Source organism: Oncorhynchus mykiss, chromosome 7, assembly GCF_057628025.1.
Source record: "Oncorhynchus mykiss isolate SJ-2025 chromosome 7, ASM5762802v1, whole genome shotgun sequence".
Taxonomy (NCBI): domain Eukaryota; kingdom Metazoa; phylum Chordata; class Actinopteri; order Salmoniformes; family Salmonidae; genus Oncorhynchus; species Oncorhynchus mykiss.
Window position 1 is genome coordinate 37,827,478 of NC_143028.1, and position 18,656 is coordinate 37,846,133.

General features: G+C 42.3%; 2 protein-coding genes across 7 annotated transcripts; both read right to left on the reverse strand.

Annotated features, from left to right (window-relative positions):
- Positions 1-7,811: 7,811 nt before the first annotated feature.
- On the reverse strand, positions 7,812-14,410 carry LOC110527809 (hyaluronidase-2). Of its 3 annotated transcripts, none has more exons than XM_090240883.1 (4): positions 14,234-14,410; positions 11,297-12,279; positions 10,103-10,192; positions 7,812-9,041 (listed from the first exon to the last, which is right to left on the reverse strand). In XM_090240883.1, the coding sequence occupies exons 2-4, from the start codon at positions 12,230-12,232 to the stop codon at positions 8,649-8,651; spliced, it is 1,419 nt and encodes a 472-aa protein (XP_090097009.1). In that variant the 5' UTR covers positions 12,233-12,279; positions 14,234-14,410; the 3' UTR covers positions 7,812-8,648. The 3 variants fall into 3 exon arrangements, with proteins under 3 accessions (XP_090097009.1, XP_021465008.1, XP_090097010.1); XM_021609333.3 differs by lacking the exon at positions 14,234-14,410 and adding an exon at positions 12,810-13,174; XM_090240884.1 differs by lacking the exon at positions 14,234-14,410 and adding an exon at positions 12,810-13,174 and having other exon boundaries at positions 10,103-10,215.
- Positions 14,411-16,322: 1,912 nt separating this feature from the next.
- On the reverse strand, positions 16,323-18,367 carry LOC110527812 (tumor suppressor candidate 2). Of its 4 annotated transcripts, none has more exons than XM_021609341.3 (4): positions 18,219-18,367; positions 17,364-17,608; positions 16,944-17,064; positions 16,323-16,826 (listed from the first exon to the last, which is right to left on the reverse strand). In XM_021609341.3, exons 2-4 carry the CDS (start codon positions 17,513-17,515, stop codon positions 16,761-16,763), a joined length of 339 nt encoding a protein of 112 aa, XP_021465016.3. In that variant the 5' UTR covers positions 17,516-17,608; positions 18,219-18,367; the 3' UTR covers positions 16,323-16,760. The 4 variants fall into 4 exon arrangements, with proteins under 4 accessions (XP_021465016.3, XP_021465013.3, XP_021465014.3 ...); XM_021609338.3 differs by having other exon boundaries at positions 18,074-18,245; XM_021609339.3 differs by lacking the exon at positions 18,219-18,367 and adding an exon at positions 17,997-18,200.
- Positions 18,368-18,656: the final 289 nt, after the last annotated feature.

The following is an 18,656-nucleotide window of genomic DNA, read 5'->3' on the forward strand; positions in this document are numbered from 1 at the left end:
AGTAAAAAGCCACTTAACCCACTCTGTGCTGTAGTGACCAGTACTAGCTGCAGCAGATGTAAAGTCTTGTAAACGCTTGTTTAAGTTGGATTATTCCATACCACCACCTTGTGGTCACAGACCTGCAATAGAATACCCAGAGAATCCTGTAAGGACTCAACCAAACTCCCCCTTTGTTAACAGCTCACATACTGTGTTAAATGAGTATACAAATAACAATGTTTTTCTAAATGAGAGTGTAGGCACAAGGCATCCAAAATAGATCCACTGTGATGAGAGATTGGGGTGTTACAAGCAGCTGTGCTGAAATGTTTTCAGGTCACATTCTATGGTGGTTTATATTTTAAAAAGTATTGTACAGATATGCATTACCTCAAGAAGATGTTTTAATTTGGGGGTGCTGTTGACTGGGTGTGGGGGGGGGGGGTGGGGGGGGATTGGGGTGCTGAGGAGTATTTTTCTCCTCTCATACATGAGTAATACATTTCCTAGTTTGTAAATTAAAAAAATAAAACACATTTGTTTTATTTGTTCAAATACACTACCGATCAAAAGTTTTAGCCCACCAACTCATTCTAGGGTTTTTCTTTATTTATTTTCTTTATCTACATTGTAGAATATTAGTGAAGACATAAAAACTATGAAATAACACATATGGAATCATGTAGTAACCAAGAAAGTGTTAAACGAATCGAAATACATTTTATATTTGACAGCTTTGCACACTCTTGGCATTCTCTCAACCAGCTTCATGAGGTAGTCACCTGGAATGCATTTCAATTAACAGTTGTGCCTTGTTAAAAGTTTATTTTAACAATCAGTTGTGTTTGTTACAAGGTAGGGGGGGGGGGGGGGGGGTATATAGAAGGCCAAGTCCATATTATGGCAAGAACAGCTCAAATAAGCAAAGAGAAACGACAGTCCATCATTACTTTAAGACATGAAGGTCAGTCAATAAGGAACATTTCAAGAACTTTTCAAGTTTATTCAAGTGCAGTGATGAAACTGGCTCTCATGAGGACCGCCACAGGAATGGAAGACCCAGAGTTACCTCTGCTGCATTGGATAAGTTCATTAGAGTTACCAGCCTCGGGAAATTGCAGAGGAGACTGTGTGAATCAGGCCTTAATGATCAAATTGCTACAAAGAAACCACTACTAAAGGACAACAATAATAAGAAGTGACTTGCCTGGGCCAGGAAACACGAGCAATGGACATTAGGCTGGTGGAAATCTGTCCTTTGGTCTGATGAGTCCAAATTGGAGATTTGAACCGCTGTGTCTTTGTGAGACACATAGTAGGTGAACGGATGATCTCTGCATGTGTGGTTCCCACCGTGAAGCATGGAGGAGGAGGTGTGATGGTGTGGGGGAACTTTGCAGGTGACACTGTCTGTGATTTATTTCGAATTCAAGGCACACTTAACCAGCATGGCTACCACAGCCTTTTCCAGCGATACGCCATCCCATCTGGTTTGCTCTTAGTGGGACTATCATTTGTTTTTCAACAGGACAATGACCCAACACACCTTCCGGCTGTGTAAGGGCTCTTAGTAGTGGTTCCTTTGCAGCAAGGCAATCATGAAGGCCTGATTCCCGCAGTCTCCTCTGAACGGTTGATGTTGAGATGTGTCTGTTACTTGTGTCCAAACCTTTGACTGGTACTGCTTGTATATCTTTTTGATTTATCAGGAAGTGCTGCAGCACCCCTACTTCCTGCGGCTCTGCAGATATGGCAGTTAACTGAAAATATGCATACATCTTTTCTTTAACATAAAAAACAATGAGGTTAAAGTATCTGGTAGACAATATATTCACCCATAGAGTATCAGTCATGAGTACATTGCATCACATTTGAGTCACGTACTGTAGACACTCACAGGGCTCTGGTAAATTGCTGAGTATAATTGTGGCCCTCAACAATCACTTCGCCATTAGCTAACAGCTGAAATTGGCAGTCACTTCTCCAGTTGGTGCGGCTCTCCTTAGTTCTAATAGGCTTAAAAACTTAAAGCCCCGAAATGAAGCATTATTTTAAGCTTATACACTGATTTTCTGTGAAGTGTTTGAAACCAGTATGAATAATCCCAGGTCAAAAACTGTAATTTAACGAAATGACATATCTACTTTTGTAAAATGGCTGGAAACAATTTTCTCAACAGTCATGTTGCTTATGCTATCAGTCCCGAGACTCCAGCAACAATTTTATTTTCATTGACCTGACTTTCATTTATCTGAATAACCAGCCCTTACATTTAGCCTCACAATGAAGTGTTTTACCATTTTACGTTCAAGACAATCAGGGCTACGAGTAGAACACAAAGCAATTTCAAATAAACATTTGCATTCATGAGTTTTATTGACAAACGTCTGCAGCAGCAAAAAAACAGATAGAAATAAATGTAGACCAATGCTGTAAGAATAGAAATGGCGGGAAATGAATACCCAACTAGTCCGTGTCAACTGTGTGGAGTTTGCTGTGCGCTTTTTACAGTATTATAGACACTATGTCCTGAAAGAGATTTCCTATGATCTTCTATGTAGAAGAACCCCTTACCTTCTATCAACTCTTGTATAGCTTGTGAGTGTCATAGAGCGAACCATGTTACCTGTGCGTGTTCGTAATAGCTTTTAACAGTTTCAAACCATTCGGAGTCGACAGACGTTTTCGTAAAAAGACCCGGCCTGGGCCGCTTTGGGAATGCGCCCTTGTCTCACAAACGCCGCTCTAGCTCAGCCCCTGTTAATCACACAGACTAATGGTGCAGAAGAAATAGATTCATCCAATGGTACAACCCAGAAGTCTGTAGCTCAAACACAGCGGACTCATTGGGTTAAATGTCGAGGTCAACTGTGAATTATGTCTGGCTTTCACAATGATATACAAATAAACTGTTCATAATATCATATAATAATATATCATGACCATTTGTCCAAGGTATAATAGTAAGTACAGCATTGAAATCAGATTTGGCTAATGGAACCCATTCTCCTTTAAACAGAAGGGGATTGGCTCTTTCAGAACCCCCCCAGAGGACACAGGTACGGAAGTGTCTATATCCACAGTAAAACGTGTCCAACCTCGACTTAACCTGATGGGCTGCTCAGCAAGGAAGAAGTCACTACTCCAAAACCACCATAAAAAAAGCCAGACTACGGTTTGCAACTGCACATGAGGACAAAGATTGTACTTTTTGGAGAAATGTCCTCTGGTCTGATGAAACAAACATAGAACGTGTGTGGCTATAATGACCATCGTTATGTTAGGAGGAAAAAGGAGGAGGCTTGTAAGCCGAAGAACACCATCCCAACCGTGAAGCACAGAGGTGGCAGCATCTTGTTGTGGGGGTGTTTTGCTGCAGGTGGGACTGGTGCACTTCACAAAATAGATGGCATCATGAGGTAGGAAAATGATGTGGATATATTGAAGCAACAAGACATCAGTTAACAGCTTGGTCTCAAATGGGTCTTCCAAATGGACAATGATCCCAAGCATACTTCCAAAGTTGTGGCAAAATGGCTTAAGGACAACAAAGTCAAGGCATTGGAGTGGCCATCACAAAGCCCCGACCTCAATCCCATAAAACTTTTGTGGGCAGAACTGAAAAAGTGTGTGCGAGCAAGGAGGCCTACAAACCTGACTCAGTTGCACCAGCTCTGTCAGGAGGAATGGGCCAAAATTCACCCAACTTGTTGTGGGAAGCTTGTGGAAGGCTGACCAAAACGTTTGACCCAAGTTAAACAATTTAAAGGTAATGCTACCAAATACTAATTGAGTGTATGTAAACTTCTGACCCACTGGGAATGTGATGAAAGAAATAAAAGCTGAAATAAATAATTATCTCTACTATTATTCTGACTTCACATTCTTAAAATAACGTGTTGATTCTAACTGACCTAAGACAGGGAATTTTTACTCGGATTAAATGTCAGGAATTGTTAAAAACTGAGCTTAAACGCATTTGCCTAAGGTGTATGTAAACTTCCGACTTCAACAATAGTATGTCTTACATAGCACACTCCATCCTTACCTTACAGCAGTGGCTCTCTGTGTCAGCTGGGTTAGGGGACTCCGTGCTATGGAGTTGGGAGGGTGCACATAAATAGTCAGCAAATGATGCCAATCATCAATATATTGGCAGTCTCTTTTTATGTATTCTGCTGGGTCTATGTGATGTCATTCTGTCAGGTGTTCCCTGTACCTGTTCATGTGGTCAGATGTCATGGAACCATGGAAGGTAGAATATCCAAGTAGAAATCTGGGTAGAGGGCAGAGGAGACGTTCCACAGCCAGAACAGAGCATCGTTCCTCCTCAACTCTATCTGGGGACACTCCCCTGTGTGTTTTAGTAGACGTTATCGCAGGAGGGGAAACCATAAAATAGCCGCATCCCTTTGGGCCTCTCCTGGGTCCTTGGAAGTCTCTGCCGGGCATGTAGGTCTGGAGGATCTCAGCGGCAGACCTGAGATGCTCCAGCAGGTTGGCATTCTGTGGCACCCCACCGTTAACTGCCTCTGCTTGGTTGTATCCAGTTTAGTCTTGTAGAAGATGGTGATGTTGTCCCCCATGATGCTCCGGTTCTAATTCTTCACTATGTTGAACACTCACAGGTCCACTCCTCCCCATAGCGGGTCTTACACTGGGCTGTAGGCGCATTCTACGCAGTGAGGAAGTGCACCTGGGCCAGTGTGGGGAGTGCTCCTGCTTCATGCTCCCTGCCAAGAACAATACTGGCCACAATCACGCATAGAAGCGCCCCCCATGGAAAATGCACTTTATACCTTCAGAAAAAGAGAACACAAAATGTCATAGTATTTTGGCAAATTGACATTATCAGAACATAATGTTCCTGATTCTGGTTCTTTACTACTCTACTTTTTTTGATTGTGAAGTCATAGGACTTTGAGTGTGCTACGGGAATCTAATGCAAATATGCACCGCAGAAACATTGCAGTACTACATCAAAATCATTCCAAGCACCAATCAAAAAGAGGACGAGGCGAAACGTTCTCCCCTACAGTGGAGATGCGTTAATGAGACAGGGACAAATGTATCACCTTTGCGAATCAAATTGCTAGTGTGACATTTTTCCTGTAGCCTAGTTACCAAGTGTAAATGAGGGGAGGGGCTGTGTATTATATAAATGATTACAAACTATTCCTCTTAGAATGGGTCTATACTTTCTAGAATGAATTCATTAATTAGATAATTAAAATATGCAGGCTGCAGCCATGAATTTACTTTTAAACAGACCTGGCTATCTGCAATGTGTCTGAACACATAACACTTCGGAACTCTTGCTGTAGACTTCAAAGGATCAAAAATAATTTTGCCTTAAGGCAACCTATAATTATGGAAAGGAGGGCCATTAAAGTTTTATTTTACCCCAAAGACTACAGTCCACCAATTTGGATGTAAAAACTCAAAACAGTTCTTCAAAAGATAAATACAGTGCATTCGGAAAATGTTCAAACCCCTTGACTTTTCCATTTTGTTATGTTACAGCCTTATTCTTAAATGGATTTCAAAAAGTATTATCCTCATCAATACACACAATACCCCATTATGACAAAGCAAAAACAGGTTTTTAGAATTTTTTGCAAATGTATTACAAATAAAAAACAGAAATACCTTAAATTGAATTCAGGTGCATCCTCTTTCCATTGATCATCCTGTTTCTACAAACATCATTCTTATAAGGAAGAAGTTTGGAATCACCAAGACTCTTCCTAGAGCTGGCTGCCCGACCAAACTGAGCAATCAGGGGAGAAGGGCCTTGTTCAGGGAGGTGACCAAGAACCCGATGGTCAATCTGACAGAGCTCCAGAGTTCCTCTGTGGAGATGGGAGAAACTTCCAGAAGGACAACCATCTCTGCAGCTCTCCACCAATCAGGCCTTTATGGACAGATTTATAGCCACTCCTCAGTAAAAGGCACACAACAGCCCGCTTGGGAGTTTTCCAAAAGTCACCTACAGGACTCTCGGACCCTGAGAAACAAGATTCGCTGGTCTGATGAAACCAAGATTGAACTCTTTGACCTGAATGCCAATCGTCTAGAGGAAACCTGGCACCATCCCTATGGTGAAGCATGGTGGTGGCATCATCATGCTGTGGGGATGTTTTTCAGCAGCAGCAACTGGGAGACTAGTCAGGATCGGGGGAAAGATGAACGGAGCAAAGTACAGAGAGATCCATGATGAAAACCTGCTCCAGAGCGCTCAAGACCTCAGACTGGGGAGAAGGTTCACCTTCCAACAGGACAATGACTTTAAGTACACAGCCAAGACAAAGCAGGAGTGGCTTCGGGACAAGTCTCTGAATGTCCTTGAGTGGCCCAGCCAGAGTCCGGACTTGAACCCGATCAAACATCTCTGGAGAGATCTGGAAATAGCTGTGCAGCGATGCTCCCCATCCAACCTGACAGAGCTTGAGAGGATTTGTATAGAAGAATGGGAGAAACTCCACAAATACACGTGTGCCAAACTTAGCAACATGGGGCGGCAGGGTAGCCTAGTGGTTAGAGCGTTGGACTAGTAACCGGAAGGTTGCAAGTTCAAATCCCCGAGCTGACAAGGTACAAATCTGTCATTCTACCCATGAACAGGCACTAGGCTGTCATTGAAAATAAGAATTTGTTGTTTTTCCTCATCAATTTAATACATTTTAGAATAACATAACAAAACAAAATGTGGAAAAAGTCAAGGGGTCTGAATACGTTCCCGAATGCACTGTATAGCTGTGGAGATTTGCCCTGAGAGAGTTCTATGAGCATGCACTCTTTCTACAATGTTAGGTAATGTGACTGCTTCCTGGAAACTTGTATTGCTGAAAACTTGAAATAACTTTTGGCTGGCAGCACCCAACAATTATAGGGGGAAGGGGTAGTCCTTTAAGAAACATTTTGTGCCAGACAAACCTCTTAAAAGCAGCCACTCTCAAAACTCTCGTCCCAATGACACTATGTGTACATTCTGATTGTTGAATCCATCAGGAACCAAGGAGAGACAGATTATTGTATAACTAAGATAAACACTGATACACAAGTGATCATCACACTGACAAATCCATTTGTGGACACTGTACTGTGAAAGATAGTATTGGATGATGTTATACAACTGATGGGTCTAATCCTGGATGCTGATTGGTTAAAACCACATTCCAGCCGGAATTCCATTTGTTCTCACTGCGCAATCCACTGTCTCATCAACTCAGCCAGGCAATTTACATACTAGGTCTACATCTACACATTATCTCCCATTTCCTTCACACTAGCGTTTGGTTTTCAACAACAGAGATTTGTAGTAAACTTGCTGTCGGTCTCTCCGACATTTGCAACATTATTGAAATTCGATCTCCAGCTGTCCTATGGTAATTAACGTGTCGATAGCCGGGACGAGACCGACAGGCTGAAATGTCAATAGAAAAACAGGAAATACAGCTAGTTTGCTGTCATTCCATTTTCAGTTTGAAGTGATTGTGTTAGCTGTGTAGTTGGCTGTCTCATTTGAACAGGGGCCTGGCGGCAGAGAAAATGTTCAATGCCATGCGAAATCGCACATAATTAGTTCATTGCTATGGATGTATCCCCCCAACAATCACTAGAAAACAGCTTTAACAAACGTAAATGCAGCCACTTTGCTGATATTCTGGCTACACTGTTTGACGTGACTGTGTTAGCCAAAGTTGGCTAGCTGGCAAGCAAGGGATAAGAATGATGCCAGAAAGAACGAACGACCAGGCGGCTTGGGAAGCAACCATAGCTTTGTGTCGGGACTATATCTTGTGGAAGGATGAAATAGTATGAATAAATTCATCAAAATAACATTTTTAATTAAAATATGTCACTCATTATTTGAATATGTTGGTAACCCGTTGTATAAAAGTGATAATGCCCTCGAAGCTGGTGTTTGGAGGATATATTGGCACGGTTTGCAGGCCCTTGATGGAACAACACCTGTGCCAATATATCCTCCAAACACAGGCTTCTCTGGCAGTATCACTTAATTACAGCTTTGATTTATTTTGAGTGATTGAAACATTGTACACAGTAAGGGAGAAGCACAATTTTAGAGCGAAAATAGTAGTCTTGTTTTTGCCATAAAATAAAAGCTTTTTAACAAATGTGAAAATACATTAATATAAATATTGAAACCTAAAGATAAAATGTCAGAGGTCAGGCGATAAGAACTATTTTGTGCTATTCCAAGAATCAAGTGCATCGGCCCCATTTTGGCTCACACATAACACAAAACCGTACATACATCAGAAGCACATCTGAAAACAACACACATTTCCACACAAAAACATCAACTTTGGGATCATGAGAAAATGACACCTTGAAAGAGGGGGGAGGGGTTGAGAGAGATATATTGTGGGAAGGAGACTGAGAAAGAGATCAATGTAAACAAAGTTATTTCCAGCGAGCCCTCCAATGTATGGGAAACAAATCAACACACAAACAGCCACATAACTCAGTGTTCCACATAGACCCACCAACCTTACAGCAATCTGGACCACAGTGAATACATTTGCCCCAAAGTGTATTTCTATAATGTTTGCGCATGTGTGTAGATAATGTCATGTGTATACCAGTACACGTCCAATTATTTGAATGTAGCTGTATGCCTGTGGATGTACTGTTTGCACTCAGAGCAGGAGTGTGATGAGTAGCAGGAGCAAACAGTGCACCCATGACGCCATGATTGGAGCTGCGACGCCTCGTTGTTGTTGGGGGTCTCTCTGGCCACAGCCCTCTCCCTGGTAGCCACTATAGCACTGGCACTGAAACTCCCTCTGAAAGCCCAATATGTCGTCTTCCCCAAGCTGACCTTGAACCTTGAGTTTTCCATTTGCTAGGGGCTCTATTCTGTGGGTGCGGGTGCTGAGGTGCAGGTAGGCATCAGTGTCAGGGTGTTTACGCAGGCAGCGTCCAAGGGAATCGCACAGCGTCTGGCTGCACAGCTCTGCTGCCGTGGTAACGTTGAGCAGGTACCGGCCCAGCGGACCCCGTAGGTACTCATTCAGACTAGAGCAACTGGCCTTGAGAGACACACACACACACACACACACACACAGAGTTTAAAGGGTGGCTGAACTTCCTGTTTTGGTCTCGTTTCAGATTTAGTTCATTAAGAAATGACTGAATTAAAATGTGAGTTGGTTTCAGGGTGTGGTTTGATGTGTGTGTCTCTTGTGTGTGTTCACAGGTGGGAAAAGTTAGCCCAATTATTTAGCCAATTAGCTTCAGCCAGCTGGTGTGCAACCGTGGCAATTATGGTTTGACTTTGGATAGCCTATCTCCGGAGCTAGCTAAGGACAATATTTGAGACAATATAAATGAGACAATATTTTCATGTTGCACACTTTTTAGTTTTCTCATGAAATGCTTTCAATATTTGAATATGAATTCCTACAATTTATATTTGTTTTGAGGTTCTGGACCTACTGGAATTTTTACATATTGTCCCATGTAAATTGCGTAATTTACCAATGGTTCCTAACTAGCCCCATAGGGATATCCAAAGTCAACCCAAATTCACCACAGGCCTTCCGATCGGGTCACATGCAGCTGCACTCCAAATTGATGATTACTTATGTACCACCAGCTGTGGGCAGGATTGGAACAAACCCAACCTTAATTTACATTGTGATGCAGTCATGACCACAAGTCTCACAAAACTGTTTTGGACGAGACTAACTTTATGACCAAAATGATCCTATTTACCCTTTGTAGTCAATTTTGACAGTGGAATAAATGTTTCTGACTCATATCGATGCCACATCATCTGTTTTCTAAATGAGAAGTCGTTTTTGGGGGGGGCAGTTGCTCTTTAAAGGTAGATTTACATCAATGTCATTCCTGCGTGTCCTCAATTTAAATTAAGCTTAAGATCCACTACAAACACTTTCAAATCATAAGAACAAATGGGATATGAATAGGGCCTGCTACAAAAACACAACTGATAATCAAGTGGATGAATGAGTGTGACGTGATTGACTATGACTCCGTGACTTGCAGTGAGGTCCTGTGAGTTGGTCATTCGGTGATCACGTGATTTGTTGTGATTTTATGAGACTTGTGTAATTGCGCAGACACTTGCCTTGCTGCTGGCATAAGCGTGATCTCCCCAGAGGATGATGCCTGCGGCCCCAAGAGCCACACTCTCCCCGATGGTGGAGACCAGGTCCGTCTGCAGGGAGAATCACTCAAAATCTTGACCAAAGAAGACGTACAGATTCATCACAAAGCACACAGAGTGCCCAAGTCAGCACAAATCGGCCAATGAAAATACAACCAAAATGACACCATGTACAATTGTTCAGTGTTGTTCAATTGTTGTGTGTGAGTGAGGTGGGGGGGGGGGGGGGGGGGGGGGGGGCACTGGACTATATAGACTTTGTGTATGTGACCACCTCTTATCTGCTCACGCCCTCGTAAGGAAATGCACTATGGGGTGTTAGCGAGTAACATGACCAACACCCATCCTGCTCACACATATACACACAAAAGACAGGGAGTATTTGGGGTATGTGCTGATAGAGCAGGAAAGGGCTGCAGCCACAGATAAGGACAGAGGGTCATGGTCATGGGTAGAGAGAGAGAGAGCTTGATCTGTGAATCAGGGTCTATCAACACACACACACACACACACACACACACACACACACACACACACACACACACACACACACACACACACACACACACACACACACACACAGAAAAAAAGAGTGGTTATAAAACACACCCATTGATTAAACAGAAAGTATTGCACTCTGATACGGAGCATTATTCTACTAAAAATAATTCATAGAAATCTCAAAACATTAAGTGAATTGAAATCATCATTCACATCTTAATGAAGATTGTATTAGGGTAGGTTTATAGTCTAGATATATTTCACATAAATTATTCTTACAACTCCCAGACTTCTTTGCACCATTTTCTTGTTTTAAAAATGGACGGAGAGCCAGGGGCACACTCCAATACTCACACATTGTTAACAAAAGATGCATTTGTGTTTAGTGAGTCAGCATGACCATAGGCAGTAGGGATGACCATGTGTTCTCTTGATAAGTGCATGAATTTCACAATTTTCCTATACTTTGGGTTGTCAGAGAAAATGTATGGAGTAAAAAGTACAATATTTTCGTCAGGAATGTAGTGAAGTAAAAGTAGAAGTTGTCGTAGTACTCTAAAGTATTTTTTCACTTAAGTACTTTACACCACTGTCAAATGGTCTATAAGTTCTCCTGGTTAGTACTATGTGACGGTCAGAGAAACGTCTCTTCACCTCTGTGAGCAGCTCCAGTACGTTGGAATAGGTGGGCCGGGCGTACACAAAGACAGGACGTGCCAGCCCGTCTCCCCCTGACGCCAGACGCATCCCCTCCTTCACCCGGTTCCGGACAAACTGCCGCCCCGAGGGCGAAGAGCGCAGCACCGTGCCCATGTAGACCGAGGGGAAGAGGGCTGTGCTCTCCATCCACAGCCATTTGAGCATTTCATTCCGGGCCACCTCCACGTCAGGGCAGCGGCCCGTGTAGTTCTCCAGAGTGTTCCTGTAGTCGTGGTTGTAGCAGTCTGGGAACAAGTAGAACCCCCACAGCTGGTTGGGCCGCAGGCTCTTAGCCAGCCTCAGGGTCTCCAGCATGAACTTCCGGGCTGACATCTCAAACTCCTGCTGGGCCACCTTAGCCACACGCTCTGCGGGCCAGGCTGGGTTCTTCTGGGCCACCAGCTGCCTTGACTGGTTGCGGTACACATTCTTGACGTCCCAGTTGCGGATCCACAGTGGTCTCCACTCCTCCCAGTCAATAACTGCCAGTCCCTTGGCCCCTGCTTCGCGTATGTAATACTGAATACCCTCCGGCATCTTCTCCAGGTGCTGAGTGAGACTGGCAACCTGCGGGAGCCCACCGTTCATGACAGCACCATCGTGCTCCTTATAATAGGGGTACAACCCCAAGCGGTCCTTGTAAAAGATGGTGAGGTTTTGGCGGACAAAGCCCTTGCTGGGCGATGCCACAATCTGGAACTGCTCCAGCTGAAAGTGAATACCGTGCCGCGGGCCGCAGTCCTCCGTCGGAGCATTCCAGGCCATGACCAGAGGCTTTTGGGGATACAGTGGCCATCTCGTGGGTTTCAGTTCCTCAGCACAGAGGTAGTCCCATAGAAGTGTCACCAACAGCAATACTTTCCAATCAGGCAGTGCAGTCCAGTACAACATGACTTTTGTGGTGAATGAATGTGTTTTTTACTCTCTGCTCTCCTGTCCTGTAAAGAGAATTGAGCGAACATCAACATGAGCACTTGATTTCCAATCAATAGATTCGGATATGACAGTAACTTGAATCACTCTGGTACTACACCTCTATGCCCAGAAAAGTTTCGATATAGGGCGGGCTCACTTTCACCAAACAGGTTCCAGACATACAATAGGTTTATGAACGAAGAGGGTATATAATAAAGTGTGAACAGTTCAGCTGGTTTAAAAAAATTATTATATCCAGCGTGAAAGCCTCTATGAAAAATGCATTAAGATCAAGCATCCTACTCTATATGACAACCCTGGAAACAATACCACCTCTCATGAAGATGATCAACTGAATATTGAGGTCAAGTTATAGGCTACTGAAAGTAATGAGTTTAATGGGGAAACAGTTTTAGCAGCAGTAGAAGCTTGTGTTGGCAAACACACCCTTACACGTTTGATGTGTGTGAGTGTGTGTGTGTGTATAACACCCACCTTTTGCCCATGAGTAAGTTTTCATTAGTGGAAAAGGAAATAGAAAAACATATCTTACCTTGTACAGCAGAATGAGGAAGCATACCCAAATACTAGAGACCCCTATATTCCAATTAAGCCACGTTTGTCTTTCAAGATGGAGAAAGGTGATTGAAACAAACTTCTCCCAATAACTACCTGGTTAAGTGATCCCTGCAACAATAGGTAAAAACACTGGTACTTCATTGGTCACTTGAATGTATTATTACTGTACTTTACAACTTGAACCGACAGTGAATGTACCGTACCCCCCTGTACTGGTGTCAATTCAGTTGCACCCAACGCCTATTCCTACCCTAGTGGGTTAATTTTAAACAAATCCTCCCTAGTGCGAGTCCGGACTCCTTCAGGATGTTCCATTCAACATAAAAAAAAGGGGGGAGTGGCGAAATAAACTGTACTTTGTAGGCGCGTCAAAATGGTTTTCAATACTGTATTACACCAAAATCATTGTATGAACCTTCGGCTATAGACTAAATATGTAAAATGTTGCTTATTTTCTGTTTTAGCTGAATATGCAGTAGTTTGTTTAATTTGTCAGTTATACACTTAGAATGAGTCAGTCCAAAAAGTTTGCTACTAGTCATTGAAAACAGATGAATGTTGCAATATCTAGATTTAGGAGCCGCTGACAGCATAGAGGCAACATACATACTGGGAAATGAAAGGGGATACCGAGTCAGTTGTACAATTGAATGCATTCAACTGAAATGTGTTTAACTGAAATGCATTTAACCCAACCCCTCTGAATCAGAGAGGTGCGGGGTTCTGCCTATCGATATGAGCACGCCATGACATGCCCATCCTAAAAAAAATATTTAAAAAAACAGTATAAATGAACGTGGTCTTGTTTTCTGTAGTTCAGATTATTACGCTTTTTTTTTTGCAAGCAGTTAAATGACAAGCACAACATTTCAACCAATGTGTTAGTTTATAAATATGTATTCAACAGTTATATGCCTACCTATAAACTAATAATTAAACAGTTGAAACCTCTTAAAACCCCTTTATAAATCATTTTTAGTAGGATCCACCATAATGTCAAGTGTTAACAAATAGCCTATAGTTTAACTCCATGTAAGCATGGTATATCTAGGACCAGTAGCATTTCAACTCTGTCCAGACAAAGGCATCTGGCATGCAGACTTCACTGCTCGCGGTACATGATGGCAGCCATTGGCACTGGCGCAATGACCCAAACAAGTACCACATGTTGTCATGCTGCCAACGTCATGGATAGATTCAGAGCATGCTGTAGTTGAAAGCTTTGAAATGAATAGTTAGAAGGAAAGGCCAACAAAACATAAGCCTAAAGGGTGCATGTGACGTGGAGGATCTGAGAGCACATAATCCACAAAAATCCCTGGAAGTGAGGCCGCATCCTGTTAGGGTCACTCAGTTGACTCTGTTCTGCTGTTTGTTCTCCGAGCTCTGCTGACTCACCTGCGTGTGTCTGAATGAGACAGAGAGATTGTGAATTCCAAGCCACCACCTCGCCCCTGCCAAATCACTCGGAGGGCCCTCCGTTGTCACATGTTGCTGACAAAATTCCGAAGGTGACTTCTAGAGAGTGGAGATGGGATCAATGAGCCCATCAACTTTGGGACACACTCCTGACATGAATGATGCAATTCATGTTCCACTTTTAAAGCAGCAATATGTGAGTTATGTGAATTATAGATCTGTAATTATTATTGAAAGCAATCTAAGTGGTAGATCTGTTATATGTGCGCAATGTCTATGCTTCCCATTGTTACGTTTCGTTTTTGCGTCTTCCACTTTAGTTTTTTACACCAGCTTCAGACAGCTTAAAATACAATATTTTTGGTTATTGAAAATATATTACACATCGTTTTAAATGGTACACTGATTCTCTACCACAAAATTAAATTAGGCAAACTATTAGAATTTTTGCACCCTTTAAATAATAAAACGAGTATGAAATTCAAACGAACAACCCCCCCTGTCGTTTTACAATATATAAACCCCAGTAACTGTTAAACATTTAATTTGGGAGGTATTTCATGTTACATTTGTCAAGTCTCGACATCAGACATAAACAAATGCACGTGTCATAATTAGGCATGCCTCTCCATTCTTTTGTATGAAATTGTGAAAATTCCAAACATATCGCAGTTCGTGTTGGGATAGCACTTCGCTCTGAATCCTGCAGTCTTGGTCGAAGTGGCTGTGGGTCTAAATAGCCCTCTACACCGTCAATAATTGTCACTTCCCCAGCTTCGAGACACGTACAAATCGAGGGCTGAGCTAAATTGGGTGATTCTTCTGGAGTGAGGGAAGAGATGTGTGGTTTCCCTCCATCTTGTGTGCTTCCCTTTGACCCATATCTCTTGGACATTACATCATCAACCTTCAGGCACGACTAGGAAATGATAACAATGTGGGGAACTGGAAACACACACTATCACCTCAACCACAATCACTTTAGAAGAGGGACCATAGGGCTGTACTGTATAATTGTATCTAACCCACACAGATTACAATTTGAATTGCAGATCATGAGAAACTGCTTTATAAAATGATATTTAATCTCAGATGTATGAACATCTATTTTTACTCAAACAAACCCATTCATTCACATACTTTACACAAACTGCCTATAGCAGTCCAAAGTGTGCCAGATCAAGGTCTCACTTGGGAAAGCATTCTTCCTAACTCAATAGGACTTCCTGGTTAAATAAAATATGAGGTAACAGCGCATGTTTTATGTGCATATTTACATCCACACCCATACATACACCCTCACACACCTTTTTCCATCACACATTGTACATTACTTACCGTTCTCTATTCTGCTCTAACACTTCCCTATATTGTTATGCACGCTTACTTCATCAGTGAAGCTTAAACACAAAAACACACCTTATGCATTTATGGTCATATACAAGCCTCACCCATTTTAGAGTAACTCCGCAGAACAAAGGAAGCAAGGAGGAAATACCTAAAAAGTGTCTGACCTCTAGCCCAGAAACACAATTACAGGGGCCAGACATGCCTGTTGCCTACCGTATGCTATTGGAGAGCAATAAAACAACACTGAAACTGATAATATATATATATATAATATAATCATGCTCGTGGACCATTAGATACTGTGCAAATGGATTACCATTGTCACTTGACCTTCAAAATATGTCTATAAATAAATGACTGGATCATAAAGAAAACTAGACATGTCATAAGTCATGTGTCATAATGATTCAAATTGGCAACATTGATGATTGCCCCAAAAACGTTAAGAGAATCAAACATTTAAGACCCACATGTACAAGAGCATTGCACCCTGGTGATAAAACAGAGGTACAGCAGAAAAACAAGATTCACCAAAAACAGCTTCACAGGATTGTGATAACTACACATGGAAAAATACTTTTGAATGGACCAGTAAATTATGTTAGTCTGAGTCATGAAAACCTCATTACTGTGACCACATTGTTATGGAACAACACTCTTCATCAGAATGTGAAACATATGTGGACTGGATAATGAAGGGGAATGCCTCAACACAGTCTTTCAGCCTGGTAAACCATTTATTCAAGTATTTCCAACTCAGACAGCTTTTGTATTTTTTTTTGTTTACATTAAAAAAAGTTGACTAGTGCAGGTCTGGCCTCCAATCATAGAGGCAGACTTAGATATGATAACATTACAACATGAAAATGGTCAACATATACAGTACAGTGGGAATTCCTAAACCTTCCCCTGATCTTGCTACCTTTCTTTCACACACACACACACACACTTCTCTACATCACAGAAGGCAGAACGTTTAACTCTATCTACTCCTCCTCCCCTTTCTTTTTGTCCGCAACATAACTCTGGTGGTCTGTCGACAGCTTCTGAGTGTAGTCAGACATCCCACCCATTCTCTCAGAGGAACACTAGCGTTCAGGATGGAGCGGTTGTAGTGATGTGTCTTTTCTGCGTTAGACCACCCCCCCAGTGGGATTCACACCTCAAAGAGGATGACAGGGAAATCTACATGGATCCGGGGGTGGTTTAGCTTCACAATTCCCTGCAAAGAGATAACAATATCCACTCTATTAATTATAAACAACACCCATGGGTAACTGGAAACATTTCCAACACTGTCAGTCTGAGACTTTCACAAGTGTACATCCAATCAGCTCACCTGAGGTATGAGGTTCTTCTGAATCCTCTTCAGCTTGGACCTCTTCCGGCCATTTTTTGTCACTACAGTCTCTTCATAGAACTCATGAGCCAGGTCCCCATCCTCATCATAGTAGAGAGAGCTATCAACATAAATAAAAAATTAGCAGAATGGAAAGCGTTTGACTCATTTAAGGATCTACCCTGTGGTTGGTAGATATATACATATATTGTACCTTTATTTAACAAGGCAAGTCAATTAAGAACAAGTTCTTATTTTCAATGACGGCCTATGAACATTGGGTTAACAGTCTTGTTCAGGGCCAGAACGACAGATTTTTACCTCGTCAGCTCGGGGATTCAATCTTGCAAACATTAGGTTACTAGTCCAACGCTCTAACCACTAGGCATACATTTTATTGCATTTACCACACAGTATTACCTCCTCCTTGTGAAAATAAATGGGGTTGCTTTTCTGGTCCCTTTGAGCCGGGCAACAGAGTGATCATCTTGCCCCTCACTGCCCGAATCCCCTCCAGCTCCCGAACCAGCAAATGGCCAAGCACCTTTCACCTTGGATCCACTGCCTCCCATCTTCAGTGGTGGGACATTATCCCTTGTCACAGAAAACTCCTAGGCAACGATTATATGAGCTGGCCAACCAGTCAGTTTTCTATTGGTTTGGATCTGAAAGCAAGAAGCCATAGGTACTGTTGCTTTAGCTAGCATAATAATGCTACCACACTGACCAAACAATATCTAGCTACTAAGCAAGCTATTAAATAGATAGGTTACCTAGCTAGCTCCAAAAGGTAACTTAGCTAACTACGTTAGCAAACGAGGTTGCCCTAGATGGCTAACGTCAAGTAGCTTGCTAGCTAACACTGTTCACTGCAGTTAAGTTTGATAAATATTGCAAATATATTTAGTAGAGCTTTCAAACTGCTAACGTTAACCAAAGCTAGCTAGCTATCCCTACAGTCCACTGGCTGTTAGCTAAACTTCGCCCGCATAATAAACCGTTAGCTAGCAAGCTAAACTAGCTTACGTTAGCTAGCTCAATTTGCCAGCTAACCATTTATAGTGACAGCATTTATAGAAACATATTTATTCTTTTAGCGACGTGGCTTCTATCCAGGGTTCAGTGCTCACTTGGATTCCTCCCTCCTTTGCGTAACGTTACGGTAGTGTTTTCTCAAATATAGCCAATTTGTCTAGCTAGCTAGCCACAGATCCCAAACGACAAGTACACACTGTGACTCTGGTCCGAAAGAACGGAAACGGTTGGTCAGCTCACCTTGCACATGAGTCACAGCAATACTGTAGCTAGCAGTACTGCACACCACTGAGATGTTTATATACATATATATATAGATCAGTATCAGTGGCACACCATCTCAAGGACATTAATAATACGTACTTTCTGTGTTAACTCCTCCTATCTACAGTTCTTGACTTGAACTGAAATAGGTGCCTGCACCCATTTTGGGTGCCGGTACTTTTTACATTTAAGTGCAGGAGCACCACAATACTTTTGAGCTAATATTCTATAAAGAGAAACAGGAGCTCAAGTAGTATAACATTTTAGATGCTGGTACTCAGCTCCAGTGAGCTCCTGCCCAAGTCAATCACTCCCTATCCATAACTGCCAAGTGGGGAAATAATTCCCATGAATAGCACTGTTTAGCTAATGAATATCATCCCAATAGCATACCCCCACTACCAAGACATGTAC